This window comes from Haplochromis burtoni, unplaced genomic scaffold (assembly GCF_018398535.1).
Source record: "Haplochromis burtoni strain Fernald_Lab_line unplaced genomic scaffold, NCSU_Asbu1 Contig_130, whole genome shotgun sequence".
NCBI classification, from domain to species: Eukaryota; Metazoa; Chordata; class Actinopteri; order Cichliformes; family Cichlidae; genus Haplochromis; species Haplochromis burtoni.
In genome coordinates, this window is record NW_024582491.1 from 135,106 (window position 1) to 153,531 (window position 18,426).

At 41.5% G+C, this 18,426-nt stretch overlaps 2 protein-coding genes across 5 annotated transcripts; both read left to right on the forward strand.

The window, feature by feature from the left end:
- The first annotated feature begins 722 nt into the window (after positions 1–722).
- On the forward strand, positions 723–10,681 carry LOC102295892 (matrilin-2). 3 transcript variants are annotated; one of them, XM_005930154.2, is made up of 14 exons: positions 725–982; positions 2,866–3,004; positions 3,099–3,671; positions 3,771–3,893; positions 4,284–4,406; positions 5,045–5,167; positions 6,414–6,536; positions 6,949–7,071; positions 7,481–7,603; positions 8,303–8,425; positions 8,517–8,927; positions 9,021–9,173; positions 9,579–9,671; positions 10,395–10,681. In XM_005930154.2, exons 1-14 carry the CDS (start codon positions 980–982, stop codon positions 10,448–10,450), a joined length of 2,289 nt encoding a protein of 762 aa, XP_005930216.1. In that variant the 5' UTR covers positions 725–979; the 3' UTR covers positions 10,451–10,681. The 3 variants fall into 3 exon arrangements, with proteins under 3 accessions (XP_005930217.1, XP_005930216.1, XP_042080092.1); XM_042224158.1 differs by lacking the exon at positions 725–982 and adding an exon at positions 1,034–1,505; XM_005930155.2 differs by lacking the exon at positions 6,949–7,071 and having other exon boundaries at positions 723–982.
- Positions 10,682–10,745: 64 nt separating this feature from the next.
- On the forward strand, positions 10,746–18,281 carry LOC102296907 (skin secretory protein xP2). Of its 2 annotated transcripts, none has more exons than XM_005930158.2 (4): positions 10,746–11,376; positions 13,920–15,059; positions 16,775–16,840; positions 17,072–18,281. In XM_005930158.2, the coding sequence occupies exons 1-3, from the start codon at positions 11,289–11,291 to the stop codon at positions 16,834–16,836; spliced, it is 1,290 nt and encodes a 429-aa protein (XP_005930220.1). In that variant the 5' UTR covers positions 10,746–11,288; the 3' UTR covers positions 16,837–16,840; positions 17,072–18,281. The 2 variants fall into 2 exon arrangements, with proteins under 2 accessions (XP_005930220.1, XP_005930221.1); XM_005930159.2 differs by having other exon boundaries at positions 13,920–15,056.
- Positions 18,282–18,426: the final 145 nt, after the last annotated feature.

Here is an 18,426-nt window from a genome sequence, read left to right on the forward strand (position 1 = left end):
TTTCCCACCTTGGCTAGTGTGATTAGGTAGAGGATCAATAGGGAGTCCATGACCCTCTTAAGAGGGACACACCCATAGGACTTAAAACCTGGGACTCTCCACCATTTGATCTTAGAACTGAAGAAGCTTCTTGGATGAGAGGTGAAACGTCTTCAAGGAAACTTAAAGAAGTCCAGACGCTTTTCTTTCCAAGCCCGTTAGACTACAATGAGCTGGATGACTGAGAACCTTCACAGACATGTCTGTGTATAAATGTGTCTACTGTGTGGGAGGCAGGGACCCCCAGAGTGGAATTGTGATGACTGTGATTTACTTACCAGGTCTTTCCATAAACTGCTGCTGTGGCTTTGTACAATTCTTCTGAGCATAATTTGTAAAAGTACAATCCGCCTCTTTCAGAGCAGTGATGACCCATTAGACTACACTAGACTTTAAATCTATCAGGCCTCTGACAGTCTGACTCCATTACATTGTTATCTATCATTTGATGAGCTACTCATGTTCCTTAGTTTGAAAACAGGAGCCAGGCTGACCAAGTACACGTCCCTAAAACTTTAATGTAAGAACAACATGAAACATTTACGTTGTCTCTACTTTCCTCCAAATAATAAATGTTTAAAGTGTTTTCAATATGTAAAATTGGGAGTTTAGTTCCACTTATCTGGAATAAATATGAGTAAGATGATCTGAATGGGAATAAAACACTCATAGTTATTGTTTTACCAGCAGACCGATCAAGAGGCGTCTCCAAAGTCAGAGTCAGAGTGGGAGTATACAGAGAAATAGTGGATGGAGTAAGGGACTAGGCAATGCAATAGCCTCCAGAGATAGAGACAGGACTGGGATATATGTACATTTGCAACGCAGAGCTAAGGCATTGAAAGACTTTTCCTGCTGGAGCTCAACTGTTGGCTCAGTTTTTGGATTTTCAGAGATTTTAATTCGCTGAATTAAAAATTCCAAAATAATTTTTAATATAATGGTGAGTAGATTTCAAATTGTTATCTTGAAAATGCTATACTGTGGATTTTCCCTTTTTCTTTAGCGTTTTAATAGCAGGGTAGAAAGAGTAATCACCACCAGTCACCTGTGTGGTGTTGACTTCTTATCTGCGTTAGGTCACATCCTGTGCTCCTTTCACCTGCATCATGAAAACTCATCAGAGAACTTGGATGTGCAAAACAGACACAGTGTCATAAATGCTGTTCAGTACATGATGTTTTTGTGTTTCATAGTAAACACACAACTTTGGCTTCCACTCACGGGGGGAAATATGAAAGGAGCTGCTCTTTTGTGGAATAATCAAAATGCTGTAATTATTAAACTTTCTTCATATCTTTGATTCGTGTGTTTAGAGGAAATGCCAGTTAAAAAAAAACATTTTAGGACGCTGTGGAGTGTCAAGAAATTCTACAGCACATAACAAGATTTTACCTTTGCTGCTGGGGTTGCCATCTGAAGATGAAAACACTATCAGGGTGGCGGCAGAGAGACGTAAAACACATGTGAGTTCAGAGGGCAAGTGTTCCATGAGGGTTTGCATGTGTGACCTCTGCAGGTCTCAGGTCAACCATATAAACCTGGCTCTGTGCAGAAGTGTTGATTTTTTATTAACTGAACACGAGGAAGCTGCTGAAGTTCTCATTTGGGAATCCAAAACAAAAGTTTTATGTTGCCTTCACGTAAGATTGTTCCTGTATTGTTCTTTTCTCCTTTTTCAAATTTGAATATATTTGTAATTTCTGCACTGATCACAGATATTTCTAAGACAGTAGTAAAGGCTGGAGTCTGAATATGACGGGTAACAAGTGGGTCTCTCGGGGAGGGGATAGGGAAGCAGTCTGGTGTTTTTCAGCCTCTCTTAAATCACTGTAAACCTCCTATGCAGCAAAGCATTCTCATTCACAGAAGCTCACTGACTTTCTTTGAATGCTTTAGGAAGCACAACACTGGTGTACTGTACAGCCCACGTCTTTAAACAGAGTTTATAGAACAGATGATGCTATTTTAAAGTGCTGAATATCTGAGAACAATCTCCATATTTCAAGGAAATTAGATAACAAGCATATGAAGAATATAAAGTGCAAAACACTATACAGAATATTGGTGGAATTGTTTTTTATTCTCTTGTTGACACTCTTTCCACAAATGTATTGCAAATGTCACAAAATGTAACAAGTACATTTTCATTCTGCCATATCATAAGTTTATGCCAAAACTTATTTGATTTAAACTGCATTAAACTGAAATTACTCAACGTGCAATGTATCAGTTGCAATCAGCCTCACCTTTCGTGTGCAGCTGGTCCCAGTACAAATCATTCCCAGATACTAGGTGCTTCACCTAATCACAACCAACCACACTTAGCGAGTCATGTGTCAGATTTTGTGTTTATTATAACACAACGCTGTGGCTGTAGCTCAGGAGGCAGAGCGAGTCATCTACTAACTGGAAGGTTGGTGGTTTGATCCCTGCTGCCCCAGACTGCATGCCAAAGTATCCTCGGGAAAGATATGGATCCCTGCATCCCATTCAGTGTTAATGAGAATGTCAGATAGAGAGGACTTAGACACAGAAAAAGTGCTTGTATGAATGTATGCGTGGATGACGTGTGTAATATAAAGTGCTTTAACTGCTCGAGTAGAGTAGAAAAGCACTTTATAAGAACCAGTCCATTGATAATGCAGATTTATGTAGACAAACATATATAAAATAAATAGTAGGTTCCTCTATTTGGCAGCTTCTCTCTCTCTCTTCTCCATCTTTGCTCCCTGGTGATCAGGTTTGTACCCTACTTGCGCTGCACCGTGGAAGTGTTTCTTCTGGATCAGCTCTTGTTTTTGTGCTTACGTCACTCTGCTGCAGTTGTCGTCTTTCATCACAATGAGGTGTCTGGCTCTTGGCCTTTTCTGCCTGTTGTGCTGTAACGCAGCGCAGACGTACAGACGCCGCCCCAGACCCATCACGGCAAGAAGCAACACAACTTTCCCAATCAAAGCAGTTGGTAGGTGATTAGTCGGTTACCACAGCATTTCTGTATCAGTTTTGCCATTTCATCCCAAACTCATCCCAAACTTCCTCATTGTCTTTGATTTTAGAGAATCCATGTAAAGCCATCCCGCTGGATTTCGTCTTTGTGATTGACAGCTCCAGAAGCATCCGTCCCAATGACTATGAGAAAGTGAAGACCTTCATCATCAACCTGCTTCAGTTCCTCAAGATTGGCTATAATGCAACACGGGTCGGTCTGCTGCAGTATGGTAGTGTGGTCCAGCCCGAGTTCTCCCTCAGCACCTACACCACCAAGAGCGAGGTAGAGAAGGCAGTGAGGAATATGGAGCACCTCGCCACAGGGACCATGACGGGTCTGGCCATCCAGTACACCATGGACACAGCCTTCACCGAGGAACATGGAGCCCGACCAATGAACTTACACATCCCACGAATTGCTATGATTGTGACTGATGGAAGACCTCAGGACACAGTAGAGGAGATTGCAGCTCAGGCAAGACAGGCTGGCATCCAGATTTTTGCTATTGGAGTAGGCAGGGTGGATATGAACACACTGAGGGCCATAGGGAGTGAGCCGCACTCAGAGCATGTGCATCTGGTGGCCAACTTTAGCCAGATAGAAACCCTGATCTCTGTGTTCCAGTCCAAACTGTGTGGAGGTGAATAATCCCGTCTATTTTAAGTGTCTCTCTTTATTTCTAAAATGCATGTGTGTCTAATCATGCTTGAGTGTTTGTGAATGTTTTTGCGTGTATTAGGTTCAGACATGTGTGAGGTGGTGGACCATCAGTGTCAGCATATCTGTGTGAGTAGCCCTGCCTCATACAGGTGCAAGTGCAGGGAAGGATACATCCTAAACCCTGATGGCAAGACGTGCACAGGTAACCCCCTCCCTTCTGTTATTTACATAGCTACATTCTTTTAACACTGCCCAAAACTTGTACAAAGGACCTGATGATGGTCTGATGGCTTAAGGACCAAAAATGGATCATGTGACCTTTTGCATAACAGATTTTGCCCATCTGGCCACCTTATTTTCATTTTTGGTTTACTCTCACGGTTTGGCTGCAAAAACAATCACTGAAACCCTCATGTTGCCTTTTTACACCAGACTGACACAACTTGCGACTCATGAGTTTCACTCAGATCAAAGCAAAGTAAAATGGGAGTGTCAGTTTAAAAAGTCTCACTCGTTGGCTTATATTTAGTTTCTGCTGTCCCTGACTGACTGGTTACTGCAGGTTTCCTTCTTGTTCTCCACACTGTTGCAGCTGAGGACACGTGTGCTGTGGTGGATCACGGCTGTGAACACATCTGTGCAAACCTGCCTCGTGGTTATGAGTGTCGGTGCCGTCCAGGATATCAACTCACCATAGACCTGAAGACGTGCAACAGTAATATTACATTTTTCTACTCATAAGAAACTGTTTTATTCAAATTTCATGACTTATTGTTAGAGTCATAATGGAAACACAACTTGCTTCCTGCCACAATGTTGTGTTTGTGGAGTAAAGTGTTGGCTTTAAATCATCATATATAGCAAGTAGGAATAAAGTACAATAATTTATCTGGTCTTGGATAAAGGAACTCAGCGTCATGAAGCCAACACTGCCCAAAGGCACAGTCACCGTGAGAAGTTTTTTTTCCTACCAGTGATGTCTGTTAACCCACTGATGGAAAATTTTCCCTTTGCTCCTTCGGTGGATGTTAACAAAAAGCAAAGTGGGGGAGATTTCCTGAAGGAAGTGTGCTTTTGCAATCATCAGTGCAGTGCAGCTGCTGAAATGTAGAGGTGTATCTGGAGTGTCATAGTATATCCAAATCCAAACAAGAATGAGTTCAATCATCACAGTGGGTTCACACTCTGCACCTTTAGAGTGGATTTTTTTTTTAAACGAAATAATTAGATTTAGCAGTCTTATTCTTCTGTATTGGGCATGTTTTTATTAATCTGAAAAGTCTTGTCATAAAAACAACAACAAAATAACCAGTGAAAAAGTAGAATATCTAATAAGAGATTCATCCTCTCCAGGAATAGACCACTGTGACCTGGGGAATCATGGCTGTGAGCACAACTGTGTCACCGTTCCAGAGTCCTACATCTGCACATGTAAAAGGGGCTACGTCCTCAATCTCGATGGCAAGACCTGCAGCAGTAAGTACTTTTTTTTTTATCATTCATAATGCGGCAAAATAAAGTGAAAACACAGCAAATATACAGCATCTTATGAAACATTCAAACGGTGCTGCTACAGCAACCACGACATAAATTTCACCCAATGCGTCCTTGCAGAAATCGATCACTGCGATCACAAGCTACACACTCAGACCTGATGGGAAAACGTGCCAAAGTAAATTTAGTGCTTTTTCATATTTAACTAAAAAAAAAAAGCTCCACATTTTCTTCATATAGAGAGCATAGAAAGCCGCCTGTTTTACATTGCACAACGCATGTAAAGCTTTGTACATCTACAACAACTGTCTGATACCATTCCAGCCAACTTTGAGTGTACAGAAATTGACACATTGGTGGATGATTCTGAGATGTAAAGGTGTCACATGAGGTCTAGGATGATTATCTAGCTTTTTGGGTCTTTGGATTGCTTCTGTTTGTTCAGAGCTGAGAAATAAAAGAATATACAGGAAAGCCTGAAGAGCTCTTTCTTTATAGCAGGCTCTTATGTGCTCAGTATTTTTCGAAAACGGAAACTATTTTTACAATTTAATGCAAAATTTGCAAGTTAGTAAATGTAATCACTACCTGTCTTTTTGTACTGATAAAATGACTTCCTCTAGAGATCGATCACTGCGCTGATGGAACCCACGGATGTGAGCAGGAGTTTATGAGCACAGAAGACAGCTGTGTGTGCAAATGCAGGAAAGGCTACACACTCAGACCTGATGGGAAAACCTGCAAAACTAATTTTAAATGAGCTGTTTCCATGTTATTGGTGCTGTTTTTATCCATAATTTTTTTTAAAGTTACTCCACATATTCTTCATACGTATAGAGCATAAAAACACCCAAGTATTGATTCATAGCTTGTCTAATGATGTGTACATTTGCATCTATTGTCTCATATAATTCTAACCATGTTTCAGCATATGGAAGGCATTCGACTGGCTGATGTAGAAATGTGTCACATTGATGTCTGGGAGGATTATTCAGTTATGTGAACTTACCTCTGTTTCTGTGTTCACTAATAAAATAAAAAAACAAACAAACATAAAAACTGCAAGATGTAAATGTTCTGCGTATTTTTCAAATAATAGAAACCAGTTTAACCAGTTTGATCCACAATTTTTCATGTAAAAATTCAACACTTAGTTAAAACCTTCTGTTTTTGCTTGTTACCTAATTTCTCCTTTGTCTCTGTGATCCGTCAAAACGATTCCTAACAGAGATCGATCACTGCGCTGATGTCGCCCACGGATGTGAGCAGGAGTTTATGAGCACAGAAGACAGCTGTGTGTGTAAATGCAGGAAAGGCTACACACTCAGACCTGATGGGAAAACCTGCAAAAGTAATTTTAAATGAGCTGTTTCCATGTTATTGGCACTGTTTTTATCCATAATTTTTTTTAAAGTTATTCCACATATTCTTCATACGTACAGAGCATAAAAACACCCAAGTATTGATTTACACCATGTTTAATGCTGAGTACATTCACATCTATTGTCTCAATATAATTCTAACCAGCTTTGAGTATATGGAATAGATCTGATGTAGAAATGTGTCACATTAAGGTCTGAGAGGATTATTCAGTTATATGAACTTACTGCTAATTTTATGTTCACTAATACAATTTAAAAAACATACAGAAAAACTGCACAATTCTTGATGTAAAAAATCAACAGCTAGTTCAAACTTTCTGTTTTCGCTTGTTATCTAATTTCTCCTCTGTCTTTGTGACCCGCCAAAACGATTCCTAACAGAGATCGATCACTGCGCTGATGGCGCCCACGGATGTGAGCAGGAGTTTATGAGCACAGAAGACAGCTGTGTGTGCAAATGCAGGAAAGGCTACACACTCGAACCTGATGGGAAAACCTGCAAAAGTAAGTGCAGCTAAACTGTGTTTCCGCGTCATTGCTGTGGTTTGTCACAAAAACACTTTTGCTTATACCTGTAATGTGAGGCAACACTTGAATGATTTATATCATGTCTTATGCTGCAAACTGACATCCACATGCCTCTGTAAAAATGTTGTTAAAGCACAATAAGCAATGTAATAATTAGGGTTACCTACTCTTGAATAAACTTCTTTCACATTCTGATATCAGTAGAGGCTGTAGTCATGATGATGCAACACATTTATCCTCCACCGTTCATCACTTATAGTAAGAGTACAGCAAGAGATTAATTACAGATTTATAGATTCACTGCATTGAACTGAGTCTTGAATTCAGCTTTATCTGAATTTGATTAAAAGAACTTGGCAATAATGGAAGCACTGCTCTCCTGCAGAGATCGATCACTGCGCCGATGGCACCCACGGATGTGAGCAGGAGTTCATGAGCACTGAAGACAGCTGTGTGTGCAAATGCAGGAAAGGCTACACACTCAGACCTGATGGGAAAACATGTCAGAGTGAGTTTGAGCTCATTCGATGTCATAAATAATAACAGTTTCTCCACCAGAGAATTGTTTAACACTTTCTAGTGACCCATGAATCACAACTGTAATGTGAAAACACTGATTGCCGAAATACTTCGGAATCATTGTTGGGGTAAGTGTTAAGTGAACATCACATACATGATAGATGTTGAAATGCAGGTATTCGGTGGGTTAAGCATAGAACTACGTTTGAATCTTTTCAGTAAGCTGTGTTGCACTGAGTCTTATTATTATTTTTCTCTGCTTTTACTAGTTTTCTCTAGAGGCATCTCATCTGCAGAACTATAACACTCTGCACAACACGAGACAAAAATAAACCAAATTCAGAGTGTGACGTTTTTCATCTGCATGTTTTCAAATGTTTCTATGATTGTTTATGTCCCCTATTTGGGTATTTATGTGTTGCATAACTTTGAGTGTGTTTTTGAACCCAGTTATGAGGTCAGTGCTAATCCATGGCTCACCAAAAGATATATCTTTTCCCTCCCCTGGATTAAGGGATATTCTGTTTACCACCACACAGCATTCATAATGTCAGAGAGTTATTAGACCATTTATTGTATTTGTAGCCTCACAATATATCATATAAATGCTAATTCTGCCATACACTTACACTACTATTGCTACAGCAACATCATGGTAATCTTTGATTCTGTGTAATTAAACTGAAAGGTCTGGATCTGTGTCAGACAGTGCACCATGGCTGTGAGCATCAGTGTGTCAGCACCAATGATTCCTACATCTGTAGATGTTTTGAAGGATTCATGCTGGCTGAGGATGGGAAGAGCTGCAAAAGTAGGATTACTCTTATATGGACTGTTTTCTTGAGAATAAAATGTGAAATAAATAAAGGTATATATTTTAAATATCCTTCTTTTTCCGGCAGAACCCGAGTGCAGCGAGGGAGTCATGGATCTTGTGTTTGTGATCGATGGCTCCAAGAGTCTGGGCCCCAACAACTTTGAGTTGGTCAAGCAGTTTGTAAACAGCATTGTGGACTCGCTGGACATTTCTAAGATGGGCACTCATGTGGGTCTTCTTCAGTACTCCACAAAGGTACGCACAGAGTTCACCTTGGGCCAGTACTCCACAGCACAACACATCAAGAGTGCCGTGAACAGGATGCAATACATGGGAAGGGGCTCCATGACTGGCTCAGCCCTGCGCCACATGTTTGAGTCTAGTTTTTCAACCAAAGAAGGCGGCAGGTTCAACATTCCCCGTGTCAGCATCGTGTTCACTGATGGACGATCACAAGATGATGTTTCTGAATGGGCCACTAAAGCAAAGAATTCCGGTATTTCTAGTCATCCCGATGTACGACAACCTCAGAGTACCTTCTTCCTAATACAAGTTTCATGTTGTTATGATGCTTTCTGATACTTTTCAGGGATCACGATATACGCTTTGGGAGTTGGCAAAGCCATCGAACAGGAGCTGAGAGAAATTGCGTCGGAGCCAGATGAGAAGCACTTGTATTACGCTGAGGATTTTGAAAAAATGGCAGAAATTACAAAGAAACTCAAGTCCAGGATATGTGCAGGTACTCCACACAAGGCAGAAGTACAGGAATCCCTGCAAGGGTCTCAAAAATATGTGTGATCTTTCTTAATAGATGAAACTAATGCTATGTTTGAGGCTATTCAGGTAAAGTGGAGCTATAATAAGGGCAGATTGGTGAAAAAATGTAGCGTTACTGCCACCTATCTGCTGCTGCCATGGTAACCTGTGAGCAGAGCAGCCACTCTGTGCAATACCGTCTACTGTATTATATCAAGTAACTCATCAGTCTTTTATGCTCTGCAGTCATATGTCCTCCCTGCATGTCCCTCACATTCTCCACAGGCAGAGACAAGAAAGCAGAAAAGGATTAGGGGAGAAAGGACGAGATAAGAAAAAGAATCCAGGGACCGAAAGTCTTTCACAACTATCAACTTTTCTTCTGCAGATAAACCATCTGATGAAAACATGTGCCAGTGTGAAAACATGATAATGTTTCAAAACCAAGTCACAGAGAAGCTGAAGAGCCTGGTTCAGAATAATATCCTTTTGTGCTCACTGCACAGTTACTAATGCTCAGGATTGCCACTGCCAAACTATGTCATGTGTCATTCATGTGTTTTGTTATGTGTTTTTTAAAAACCTTGAACACAGTTTGCAGCTAAATTGGATTATTCCATTGACGCTCACTTTCGCTTAAGGACAAGTTTTAAAATGTAGGTTAAGCGGGGATCAGACGCTGGTTAATCCCACGATGTCTCTTTTGTCCTGTGATCTCAGAAAACTCTCATTATGCGTCAAAATTTTCAATTATGACACATTTTTAAAGGGACCCTGGTTACTCATATTAAACTTGGGAGCTCTCTAATAGGCTGACAACATTTCCAGGGTGTAGCCCTCCTTTCATCTTACGGCAGCTGGTAGAGGGATAGCCTTTTGGGAAAAGTCAGCATAGATCAAATTTATATACATATATAACTTGTGATCAAAGATTAAATTTATTGTTGCAGGTAATCAGCATAATAGTTGCTTCATAGAAGGTTTTAAAACTTTGATTAGGAGCAGGCAGAGGCTGATAAATACCAGATCTGTCAGCTGATTACTCAGTTACCTCAATCACACTGATGACATGACAGTATAAACAGCTTTAAGGGTGGCAAATGCATTTTTACTTACACTACATCAGGAAATCCAATCATTTCCCAGTAACAGGTCTAAAACTTCACTGGCCAGAGAGGGATAAGTAACTCCTTAACATGCCTACTTGCAGCCATGTCAAAGAGGCTGGAGACTCTTGAGAATCAACTTGTGCATAAATGAAAGGTCGAGACTCATCAGTCTCTACTCTGCAGCATCTCCAGGATCCCTTTAATCCTGCTCAACACGCTATGATGGAACATATGCAAATGCAGCTCTTCCTACTGAAGATATTTATAAGCTCTTCTAAAACTACAGTGTATTCCTTCTGAAGTATTGTTAATGTTATGTAATGGAATATCGCATAATTAACTCTTTGTACAGAAGACTGACAAATAAACATTTTACACTTCATAATTTTGGCTTTTTTAAAAATGATATTTTCACCATAAACGATTCTAAGCAGTCATCTATGGCATTTAAACTTTTGACTAAAAGTAAAAAAGCAAGCAATGGATTCATTCAGCATTTTTAAACTTTTGCTGGTTTTGCTGACGAAAAATAATTATAACAATAAAACTAAAAAAAATCTACTTATTAAGAATTTGCTATTATAAACATGACCACAAGGTGGTGGATCTCATCCAGAGGGGGCACTCCTATAGAGGGGAGGACACACGCACACACATTTCATGCCCATGTTGCCTCCTCCTCCTGTATGAATAGTGTGACTGTGAGCAGGAGGCAGTCAGGGAGCATTCAGCAGTACTGCCTGCATTGCCTAGCTGCATGGTCATAACACATCGTTGTCTGGGGCAAGAGGGCAGCAGGCCATGCATGAACACACAGACAGACAAGGGGATATAATGGTGCTCAGTTACTCTTAGGAACTGGAGAGAGTTCAGCGTTCCACGTTTTCACTGCCAAACAGTCTCTGAAAACAGAAAGCGCTGAGACTCGTGTTTGCTTGCTCCTATTCCAAGTTTTTGATTCATCTCAACCCATTTTTTCCCCCCCAAACATGGGGTGCTCCTCATCCAGTGCACAGACCGTTGATCAAGAAAAAAGACCAGGCACAAAGCCTGAGGAGAGCAATGGAGACACAGTGGGTAAGTAGTGATCATGAGTATGTATGCATTTCATAAAATGTATACAGTGGTTGCTCCAAGGCTCTGTTACTTTACTCAGTCAGGTCTTGCTCAGGGGTGCTGCTGCTGGTTGCTCTAGTACATGTTGTGCTTTCTCACTTATACTCTGCTAGGCAGCATACTTTAGTACCTCACGGAAGAAACATTCACGCTTATCCACTTTATCAAACCCATAAGTGGTTGTTATTATTTCTTTTTTCACTGAATCGTTTTTAACTCATCAGAATGATGGTTGAATGTATCAGGACAAAACAGTGAACATCACTATGTTTTATTGTTGAAATGTGACCTGAGAAATTTTGAGAAATCCTCAAAAAGCGTTCCCTAAAGATAATTCAGCGTTTAGATTTGCTTGAACCCATCGGGGGTTGAGTGCAGCTCTTAAAGCATATCGCTGTGTGAAAGCCAGCTGCGAGTGTTTAGGGGCCTATTTGCAGCCTGAGGCAAATCCAGACAGTTTTGTACTGTAATGGGATCTTTAACTGATATTTCAAACAGTAGTTTAAAGAAATAAAATCAAACAGATATGATTGCTTGATGTTTAAAAATGTCCTTTATCAAAACATGCAACACTTCAGTTATAATTAAGGAGTGTCTTAAAGTTGCTCTTTTACAAGCCTGGACACTGATGTTCTGATATTCTGCACAGCAGAGCTCTTAAAAAGTTTTGCATCCAAAACATGCAGTCCTGCTCTCTGTGTAATTGCCTTGGTTTGACAGGTTTTGCATACAGTATATGTGCTCCGTATTCAAGCCTGTGCAGAAACCCATCAAATGGCCTGCCACAGCCCATGATTGTTCATTCACGGCTCCGTACAACTTTGTGACACATGTCTTGGTCATGCCAGCACAGCTGCATGTTCGGCATGTTATCACTGACATTCCCCACATACACACACGCAGCAGGACACACGCAGGCCTTGTTAGAGAGTGTGACAGCAGTCGAAAGATGTAATCTCGCTTTTGAGGAAGTAACCTGAAATGTTCTAAACATATTCCTGCCCGCCACAGTTTCTTTTTGTGAGGTGTTCCATTTCCCCAGTGCCACTGCACCGCTCTTGTGTCACAGTATTGTCTCTCCTGCCAACCAGCTTGAGTCACCTGGAAAAGCATGGGTCTCTTTTCCAGGCTTTTACATCATTCCGGCAAGAAAACCAGTTATTGTGCTCCTTGCCTGGGCGGGCTTTTTCTAAATGTGTCTGAATGGGTGGAGGTTTTAAATCGTACAGTATACGGTCTGTCTGACAAACCAGCTGTGTACCATCCAAGCCACCAATGGTCCCATCCCCAGTCTGGGCCCCTGGTCTGTGTGCCCCCCTCCTCCCTCTAATGGCACTGTTTTGACTGGGATCTCTGTCATCTTTGGCTGTGAAATCATGTTGACACACAAGTCATCCATGCCTGGAGTGGCTGTGTCTGTCTCAACCCAAACACACACATTCGCATATTTTTTAACACAAGTTCTCGGTTATTGTCCGGACAACAGCTTTCTAGTTTCTGTTGATAGTGGGTGCCATTGATTAAACAGTAGGACCTGGTGGAAAACCGATAAAAATATCTGAAAACACCTTCACTCTTATGCAGTTTTACACTATTCCCTCAGTCACCATGTTAATAACAACACTGAGCTCACATAAACACCTCTATGCATTGCGTGTTCTTCCACTGGCTCATTTTCATTCAAGTTGCCAGGCCGTCACATTCCCTTCCACCCATCACTCTCAGCCCTTTTTGTGCTTCTGACAGACAAATAAAATCAGGAAGCTGCAGCTTCCAAACTATCCACCCATTCAGCTAACTGAACCCTTCTGCTTGTGAACAATATCCTTTTCGTGTTTTAGCTGTGAAATAAGACAGGGCAAAAGCTGTTAGTCTTCTGCGAGTCCCGTAACTGAGATGTGCATTGACGTTTCTGATATTTGAGTCCAAGTATTCAAGCCCACTATTGTTGCATACTGCAGCCTGTTCACACCCAAAGTGTGTGGAAGAGCAGAGACTGGGGAGGGAGACTAAAGCTAGAGACATCTCTTTAAATTCAGCAAATCATCATCGCGTGTATTGTTCTTCCTCTGAGAGTGTGTGTCCTCAGGGCTCTAGACAAACACGAGCTCTCAACTACGGAAATGAAAGGAAGTTTTCCTCAGCACGCATTCTGTGTGCCCCTTATTGCTAATTTCCTTTCCCCTGCGTTTCATGTTAACTTGATTTAAAAGTTTTGCTCTATTGATAGGTTTAGGGTTTTTACAGTTTTAGTGGTCCACATATAGATGCAATACATTTACAAAACATTTTTTGTGTGGGACTAAAACAACTGGGAAAGAACCATTAAACATGTAACTACCTGAAGAACCTTCTACAATCCTTCTTTTGTTATTCAGTATTGCCATGAATTCAATGTTACACACTAACATGATTATCATTAGCTGAGCCTGCTGATCAATGCTGAACTTGTGTCAGTCATAAGTCTTAACTGAGTTCTTCATTTGTCATCTCTGCATTGACAGCAGTCAAAAACGGCATCATTGCAGAAGATCCTCAAACCATCGAGGACCAGATGCAGCTTCCTGTGCAGACTGCGTTACCCGATGATCTTCAGAGGGGTGCTGATGATGAAGCTGAGGCTGTGTTAGTGGCCCTGGAGGCCCAAGAGGACCTTGGCTCTGGGGAGGACCTTCTAGCTGCTTCTGAGATAAAGGAAGAAACTACTGCTACTGAAGAGACAGCGCCAGAGGCTGCTGCTTCTGCTCCTGCTCCTGCTGAGCCTGAGGCTGCTATAGCAATTGTTGAGGCACTACCCCCGGCTGAAGAAGCTGCTCCTGTAGAAACTGTAGAGGCAGAAGCCCCTCCTGAGGTTGAAGCTCCTGTTGAGACTGCAAAAGAGGCCCCTGCTGTTGAATCATCAGCTGAAGCGGTGCAGGCAGAGGCCTCTGCCATCACTGAGGAGGTGGTTGCAGTGCCTGTCGCTGAACCGGTTATATCTGAGCCAACTGTGAACCCAGTTATTACGGAAGAGGCTTCAGCCGAGGCTGTGGGGGCGCCTGCTGAAGTGGCTGCACCTGCGCAGGCCTCAGCAGACAATTCTGAACCAGAGGCTGCTTTACCTGCACCAAGCGAAGCTTTAACAAAAACACCAGCTGAGTCTTCAGCACCAGCTGAAATTTCAGAACCAACTGAAGCTGCACCACCTGCTGAACCCTCGGTGCCTATTGAAGCTGCAGAGCCGGTAATAGACACAGAGATTGCTGCTGCAACTATCCCAGAGATGCCAGCGTTATCTTCTGTCAGAGATGAGACCAAAGCTGAGCCACAGCCTGCTGCCGAGGAGCCGACAGACCCTACTCCAGCTCCTGCTCCAGCAGAGGCACCCGGCACCGCAGAGGATGCCCCTGCTCCAGCTTTAGGAGTTGAACCTGCTGCTACTGAGCCGGTCCAGAATGCAGAGGTTCCAGCTCCTGCTCCAGCTGCTTCAGAAACCCCTTCTGGGGTAACCTCAGAAGCTCCACCAGCCTGTGTCACCCAAGAGTCCACTGCAGACAGTGTAGCAGCAGTGGAGGCTCCTGTGGTTGAGCCCACCCCTACAGAAACTGAAGCACCTTCAGCACCAGCCCCATCTACCGATCCAGCTCCTGAAGATTCACCAGGTGGTATGGACCATTAATGGCTCCAGATTACCTTTTCTTACTTACCTTTTCTTTCTTACTTGTCAAAACAGATTTTTGGCACAGTTTTGGCACAGTTCATACTCTGCAATTTGCCACGGCCACATGCCCTGCAGAGTAAAACTAATAAGAGCTGAAGGATTACAACTGGGTTTTAGAGGATGATAGCTGCCACTGAGCCTCTTGAGGGAGTTTATAATGACAGGTTTTCTTGTTGATTTATTTACTTGACTAAACACAGAGTTGTTTCACTGATTAACCTGTCATGCTAAATTTCACGTCAACCCATCATCCTGATGTTGGAGACAGTTTTTGGGTGGAGGTCAGGCGCAGCAGCATTATTGCCGGTTGAAATAGCTGCAGAACTCTATGCAAACATGTGATAGATGCTGAGCATGTAGGAACAAGCTCAGAGAAGGATGAAAAAGCTGAGCAGAAACAAACCTGGTAATGAGTAACAAGTGGACAAGAGTATGTTTCCATCCAAGTAAACAATTAACGGTCTGTCAGGTGGTCAAACACCAGATCTATCTTGTTGCAACACATTCGGCCAAAGCAAGAGACTTCTGGTAATTAAACACACATGTGGTTAATAACCCCAAACTCTCCATATTCTAATCAACCGTCCACACACTCCTCTGTGTACTAATGTGACTGCTTGGAGCTGACAGGATCAGCGGGCTATTGTTGGGCTGTGAGGCCGAACAGATAGTGCAGTGTGAGAAACAGAAAGCACACACACTCAGAAAGAGAAATGAAGGCTCGTCTTGAGAGTGTCAATTATTGCACAACAGCTCCAGTCAGGCAACTCTCACTCATTGTGCTCTGTTATGCACTGTCTACAGACCGATCATGCCCTGCTGCTTTCAATTATACGACTATTAAAACACACTGAAGTTCATCCTGCAAATTTGTGAAGAAAAATCATTTTAAGGGCTCATTTTGAAGGAAAAATCGAGTCAGCTTGATTTTGAATGCACGGTGATTTGCTCCACTCTAACAAGCAGGATTTTATACCTATACATTTCATTACAATGTGCAGTGACTGAGTTAAAACTTCAGAAAGTAAGCCTTTACATCTCTACACTTTCTCTACACTTTACTGGGTAACCTTGCATATTAAATCATAATGTGCACCTCCAGTTGTCACCAGCGCTTTGCAAGGCCTTGCACACACGATCTCTTTTTTGACCTTCACCCGACTCTTTATGTTCAGAGAACATGTTGTACTTTCAGGATAGAAACAAGCCTCCACGCAGCACGAGACGAATGGACTTCTGGCATGGAAGACGTACTGTACTGCATAATTTTTATGAGAATTTTTTGCTCGAGGCTATGTACTAGTTTCTGTGTTTCACGTTTATATATCCTGGTTGGGACTTCAACCTAACTGCACATGTAAGAATGAGAGGGGCTGTAAGGACAATAAAAGCACAAAAAAGCTGTTTATTTAATGGTTAAGAATTAGTTTTAGGGTAAGACACTAAGGTATGCATTATTTCACTGAATACCCTCCACAAGGATATAGAAGCAAATGTGTGTGTACATTGTAGTAACTTGTAAACGAGTTCAGAGGGACTCATGCTGCTTTGTATTGGTTATAAATTTGGCAGTTATAAATCCTCAGAGCCAGTCAGTTTTGACATTATCATAGTTAATGAAAATGCCATGCTAATGTTTGTGTCTACATATATATGCAGTGGAGTCTGCAAGCGAGGTGTCTCAGGATACAGAGGGTGAGAAAGCCAAAAAGGAGGACTGAGTTGGTAAGAGCACAGCCACAAACCAAACTATAATCCAGTGCAAACTCAGACTTTTCTCTGCAGTCAGTGCATACTTGTAAAAAATAGTCTCCTACAGGTGGACTGGATGCATTTTGGTAGAAAAAACAGAATTAAGTTGAATTCTGTTTATACTCAGTTACAAAGGTAAACTTGAAGAGTGAAAGTGTGAGTCAGATGCTGAAGTGCTGACATGTTTTTTTCTTTTCCTTTTAGAGAGAAAAGAATGCAACAAAACGCCCAAAGCTACCACTGTAAACCTACTGGAAGGAGGACAAGATGAAGTAAACAGAAGAATAAAACAACTGATTTTCAGTTTTGTCTCATCAGCACTCACCAAACTTTACACCACATTTCCTAATATTCACTGTGCCTTAAAAGCTTTCCTTAGAATCTTTCCCATATTTGTATATAAACCTTTTCAGGAGAGGAACGGGAGGAGTATGTGTTTTTTAATGGGAAATCAAGTCTCTGGATCCACGTACTACACATGTGGCCTGTGACAAGAGGGTGCAATCCTCTGTAAAATCTGTCAACTCTTGCTAGCAACTCTTTTGAGTTTCGAATGGCAGTGTGCTGAAATACAGGGAAGGATACTCGGTTATTTAAAGAAGCTGCTTCTGAGGAATACAGCTGTGAATAAAAAACTTAAAGAACTCAAAACTGACAAGAATACAAACCTGGAATGACACACACTGGCTAGGTGTACACTGTACTTAGGCTGTATTAAACTGATTTGTAATTGGTTGAATTTCTAGTTTATAATTCTGACATTAAACCATATATTTTTGTTAACTGTTTGCACATTAATTGCAGCCTTTCCAAAGGGGCTCATTTATTCAATAGGAATGACAGTAATAAGTGTTGAGTAACTCGGCACACATGGTTTCAATATTTCAACATTTTATTGGTTCACATTAAAAGTGTTTTGATTTGCTTAAATGAAAAGTGGGCAAAGATCACGTATGCAGAGGGTTAGCACTTATATATACTTTTATAATCAGTCGTTGGCGGGTTAAGGATACAGACGAGGCCATGTTGCTGTTCTGTGAAACCCTTCTGTGGTTGCTCCGTAGCTGGTGGGTGTTTGTGAACTTCTCTTTCTTAAAGTAATGAACCTTCCAACAAAAGGAACTTCGGGGTAACACTGATGTCATACGCTTGTCAGTTTTAGATTGAGGGCATTACACTGCATTGCCTAGTGGGCAGAATATGTAACTAATTAGTTCTACATGCTGAGTTTAAAAGTGTAAGGGCATTAGAAAATTACTGCAACCTCATAAGATGTGATGATGCTTTGGGAACAAATTTTGTTTTGATCTTTTTCATTTCACTTCTCACTCCCTGTAATATATTCATTTTCTCTGACCGTGTCTATGATTCTGCTAACCTGTTAGTGTACAGAATAAAGTTTTACTCACTAATACTCTGTCTCTGTAACTGAATTGTGACTGGAGATTATATTGGCTTTTAGTATATGGTGACCACAGTCTCTCCAAGACCTCAGTGCATACTGTAGTGTGTTTAGAGAAGCATACGTACTTAAAACCACTCAAGCATAAGACATCTGA